This window comes from Quercus suber, unplaced genomic scaffold (genome assembly GCF_002906115.3).
Source record: "Quercus suber isolate HL8 unplaced genomic scaffold, Cork oak 2.0 scaffold_567, whole genome shotgun sequence".
Classification (NCBI taxonomy): Eukaryota; Viridiplantae; Streptophyta; class Magnoliopsida; order Fagales; family Fagaceae; genus Quercus; species Quercus suber.
This window is the reverse complement of record NW_027070012.1, coordinates 282,102-287,264: the sequence shown is the minus strand read 5'-3', so window position 1 is coordinate 287,264 and position 5,163 is coordinate 282,102. Positions and strand designations below refer to the sequence as shown.

The 5,163-nt window shown below is 33.9% G+C and overlaps 1 protein-coding gene across 1 annotated transcript in view; it reads right to left on the bottom strand.

Annotated features, from left to right (window-relative positions):
• Positions 1 to 616: 616 nt before the first annotated feature.
• Positions 617 to 5,163, bottom strand: part of LOC112035822 (putative calcium-transporting ATPase 13, plasma membrane-type) — a 6,091-nt gene continuing 1,544 nt past the window's right edge. Inside the window, exon 3 of the mRNA XM_024068657.2 lies at positions 617 to 2,905. Coding sequence (XP_023924425.2) covers positions 617 to 2,905 — 2,289 coding nt within the window. The remainder of the gene's footprint in view (positions 2,906 to 5,163) is intronic.

The window sequence follows — 5,163 nt, the reverse complement described above, 5'->3', positions numbered from 1 at the left end:
TTGTAACACCGTTTGGTTTATGGACTGAAATGATTGGTTTTTAAGTGTTATGGACTTGATTGGTAATAATACAAACCTTAAGGTAGGTTTATGAAATTTACCCTTATTTAAATTATTTTTAAAATTTAAGGTTACTAATTTTATAAAATTAAAAAAAAAAATCTATTATTTGTGTTTTATTTATTATTATTTGATTTAGGACGTTATTACAGATCAACCTAAGTTGAATCCCAGTCCGACAACCTTAAATCTCTTTTATGGTTATTTGAACAGTTTGTTTCAAAACCAAGAAAAAATATGTTATGGAATTCAATTTTTTTTTTTTTTTTGGGTAAAAGAATTCAACTATTTGATAATACTTATCATATCTCTTACGAAATATTTGTAAAGAAATACAGTAGTTGGCTAAAAATTATTTATAAATTAGGGGAAAAAAAAAACCGTACAATGCATGACCAACAACTAGTTATATATAATTTTAACAGGGCTTGACTTTCTAACAAACACCACTAACAAGCCAATCACACGAAATATGAGCTATAACAACTTCTGACTTATGGGACTTGCAATCTCCTTATTAACAACACAACACACAAGAGGTCACTTTCTAACCCATTCAGTAGAGAATACCCCATGAAGCCATCCCAATTAGGAGACAAACGAGCCACTGAATCCAACTCAACCTTGCATCGTCTACAAGAATATGTGCAATCTCAATAAAAGCCACCTGCAGAACCAGAATAACACCCACAGCCAACAACAACAGTGGGTTACGATGAAAGTGCTCAAACGCATTCTTCTTCGCCACTTGTCTTGCATTAATAAGGTTACACACTTGGCAGAGGACAAAAGTATTGAAGACCATGGTTTTACTAACCTCCTTGCTTATGCTAATCACAATTTCCCCTATGAATTGGCAGGCTACTGAGACAACAACTTGATATAGAGCTTGAATGACAACGTTTCTCCAAATGTCCATAGTTATAAGTTGTCCAGTTTGTTCCAATGGTGGTTTTTCCATCAGTTTCTCTATTGGTGGCTCAGTCAATAATGCAAGGCCACCTAGAAGAGTAACAACGAAGTATGCCCAGAAGAATTGGATTGCTGTAATTGGAGAATATCCACAAAACATTGTTGTGATAGAGGTTATCAACAGCCCTGCTATATTCATGGTGAGCTCAAGTTGCATATACTTGCGAATATTGTTATAAATACATCTTCCGCACCTGAAAATACTGACCAAGAAACTGAGATTGCTATCCATGATGATGATGTCAGAACTTTCTCTAACCATTTCACTGCTGCAGGTGCTTATCGTAATCCCTACATTAGCTTCCTTTAGTGCAGGAATCACATTTGTTTTAACACCAACCATTGCTACTATGTGGCCTTTTTTCTTCAAACATTGCACTAGAAGGTGCATGTCAGAAGAGCTTGAACTTCCTATTAAGACAATCTTATCCACTTTATCCATCCGATCTTCGTTGGTGTAATTTCGAAAATCTACGCCCTCAAGAATCAATCTATCTGCATCGGGAAGTAGTCCACACTTGCGACCTATGTCTTCCAACACTGAGACAGTATCATCTGAAATCAGTATGATGTTAACTCCAGCATTTAGCCAAGCTTCTATTTCTTTTCTTGTCTTGCTCCAGTTCACATCAACAGCCATTGGGTTTAGTGTTAGCCAACCAGTTATGTCGATACAGATAGTTGTGACGGAACTCATGGCGAGACAAGCCAATGGTTCTTGAGCAATGGCCTTGCCAGATAGCATCTTCTTATTCCAATAACCAATGGCGAGTGCGATCACAAATGGTATCCCTTCTGTTACTCCTAACAGCGACGTAAAAAGTGAAGCTGTCAAAGTACTGATCTTTCCATTTGGTTTCAAGACAATTTTCTTGCTCTCATCCATGATCTCTTTACTTGCAATTGGTTTCCCCTTGAGGTCTGGGAGGTTAAAGTGAAAACTTTTCTTTTGAAGCTTAAAACGGAAGAACAACACGACCAGGTTCTGGATGGAGAGTAAAAGCCCTGCAATTTGTGTGCCAGTGTTCAGCTTGTCAAGTTGTGCTGGTAATGGGGTCTTGTCGAGGATGCCATTGGTAAACTGCAGGTTCAATAACTCACCCAATACTGTGTTCGTACCCACTGATGTAACTAGCATGTGACCTTTTCCATTGATCACCTTTGGACCATAGAATAGAAATGGGTTTTTGTCATCAATGACACAGTCTAAACCATCATCCAGTTCTAAGAATTCATCAGATATGAGCAAACCATCAGCAGGGACCAAAGATCCCATCTTGAGGCATACTATGTCACCCCACAAAACATCTGAGATGAATACTTGCCGTAAGCATCCCCCTCTAACAACATCCACTTGCATTTGCTGCATTTCCAATGGTTTCTTCTTTCTTGACTTCTTCTGCGAACGTTCAAGCCAAAACTCCCGGAAGGAATGAATAAGCACAAACATGATGATGAAAAGAATGGTGATGACCCCTTCATGCCAGCCAACCGGGCTTTCCATTACGATCCCAAAGCTAAGTAACAACATTGCATAAACGAATTGAAGGAAAATAATCCAATTATTGCATGTTCTTAAGAGGAATTTGAAGAAGCCTTGTGTAGGAGCTGGTGATAGGAGGACTGTGCTAGCCAGGCGTTGAGAGCATAGATCTTGCTCAAGATTGGGGATTCCCATTTTTAAATCTGTACCTAGAGCCTCTACAATTCTTCGGATGCCTCCAAAATTCTGTATTGAATCCAAGTCTCTCTCCTTTACCAGCCTGGTAATGTTTGCTTGTAGGAGTTTTACATTACTATTACCATTGTCATTCTCACAGTCCAAATCTACACTTTTGGAAAGTTGAGGTGATCTAGATGATATTTCCACATCCTGCAAAGTATCAATTAGAAGATACATTAGTATTCTGGCTATTCTTTTAATCTTGAACTCATTTGACTCAAATGCTGATTTAAACACTTATTGAACTCATCATTTTCTTATTTATTTACCATGTTGGAATTTGGGTTACCCCAAGCCCAATGAGGTGACTATGTGGACTTTAACAAAGCTAGGGACTGATTTATGTAGAGACCAAGGGGGCCATGGCCTCCGGGCTCATGAAACATTTTTTTATATATTTTTTATAGTATGTGATAATAAGTATTATTTGTGAGATATTTGGGTAGAAAAATCATACTTGGCCCACCAAAATTGAAAATTGGTCCCTCAAAAGCACAAAAAACTAAAGTGACCAATTGGCCCATATAAGCGGTCGATTGGTGGCATCCTTCCAAAATGAAAATAGAGAACATTTTTTCTAAGATAAAAACAAAACCAAATCCCTTCCATATATGTAGTGTGTGTATATACACACACTTATGCATTATAAGTTGGGAATTTGTGATTTGGATGTTGTGCTATCTAGCTCCACCCAAAAGTTTGTTAGGCGTTTTTTTTTCTTGAGTAAGTGACCTTCTAATTGTGTATCATTATTGTTTCACAAAAAAAAAAAAAAAAAAATATATTTGTGTATCATTATTGATTAAATAAATTTTTTTATGTCATCATAAATTGTCAATTACAAGATTAAATCATTGGTTTAATAAACATATAGTAGAATCGCTTAGTTAAAAATATTTAAGAAAGCAAATGTGATACGCTTAATATAAAAATCCACCTCGTCACAACTATTGTCTTCAAGGCCCTTAAATCTCTTCACTTTTAAAGCAAATAATTGATTCATACAAGATTATTGACCTCCTAAACATGGTTTTAAAAACTAGGATGGTTAAAGAATTGAAAATTCTTGGTTTTAATTAGTTGAATTGTCAATTTTTTGATTTTTACTGGATTGGTTCCGTGTCAATTTTAATTGAACCAATCGGCTTGACTCGGTTTTTAAAACTATGATCTTAAGGCCCTTAAATTTTTAAAAATATTTATTTAAAATAAAATATAAGTTTATGACTTTTTCACATCAAGAGTAAAGTCATTTTCTATCGCAAATAAAATTGAAAATTTGGACCATGCAAAAGCTAAGCCTTGAAATCTGTTATTTTTGTTTAAACTCTAAAATATAGGGAATTTTATTATAACTTTGGGCCAAGTACTTAATGGTTTAGAGAGAAAAAAACTTTGAATTGCAGAGTGAACAACATGTTATATAATTATCTAAAAAAAAAAAATGCCAAACTTATCCGTTTTTAGGTAAAAGATTGACAATTCCAAAATAGATTCAATTTGATTTAAAAAGGCAGCATAAATTTTCAGCCCACATTCCTAAACTACTTGAAACTGAAAGCGTTATTATCTTCTTCTCCATAAAACCGAAAAAAAAAAAAAAAAAAAACCTTGAAACTTTGAAAAGAAAGTGTTAGAAATAGACTTGTAGTTCTGTTATTTCATACGTTCTGTATTCCTAAAAAAAAAAAAAATTCAGTCCTTTTTTTTTTTTTTTGTGTGTGTGTGTGTGTGAGAAAATGTTCTGTACTTTATACTATAGTCGTTTAATTGTACTATTAGTTAGTGATAGAAGATACGTGTCAGTGGGAGTTTATGTTTTTCGTAAAATTTAAAGGATTTATTAATGTGTTTCTCTAAAATACTTTTAAAAAAAATTAATTTTTTTTGACAATTTTTCATAAAATATTTTTAAAAATGGATAATTTAATAAAACATATGCGTATAAATGGGGACGCAAACCCAAGCCTCCCACGCAAGATATGTTGACTAAGACATTCCATTTTGGTAAGTCAATTTCTTGGGTCTTTTCTTACAAAGTATTATTTTTATTGTATGTAATGCTTCTCAACAAAATTATATATAAAAGAATTAATAATTTTTATTTAGTCACTGTTTCACATTAATTGAATCTTAGTCCAATCTTAAAAACTTTGAAATCTCTCTTTTTGGTTTTATGAATGGTCTAGATTTCAAAATAATGTTAATAACAATTACAAGTTTGTTAGGTTAGTTACAAAATTAGTTTTCCCTCTCTTTTATATTCTGTTTTTATATAAATTGAAGTATGTATTATTTCCAAGGACGTAACTATGCTTGGACGGGGTGCAATGGCCTCCCTGGCCAATGAGAAAAAGCAAAATATAATAATATGAAGCATGGTTTTGAATTTTATACTCTATTTTTGA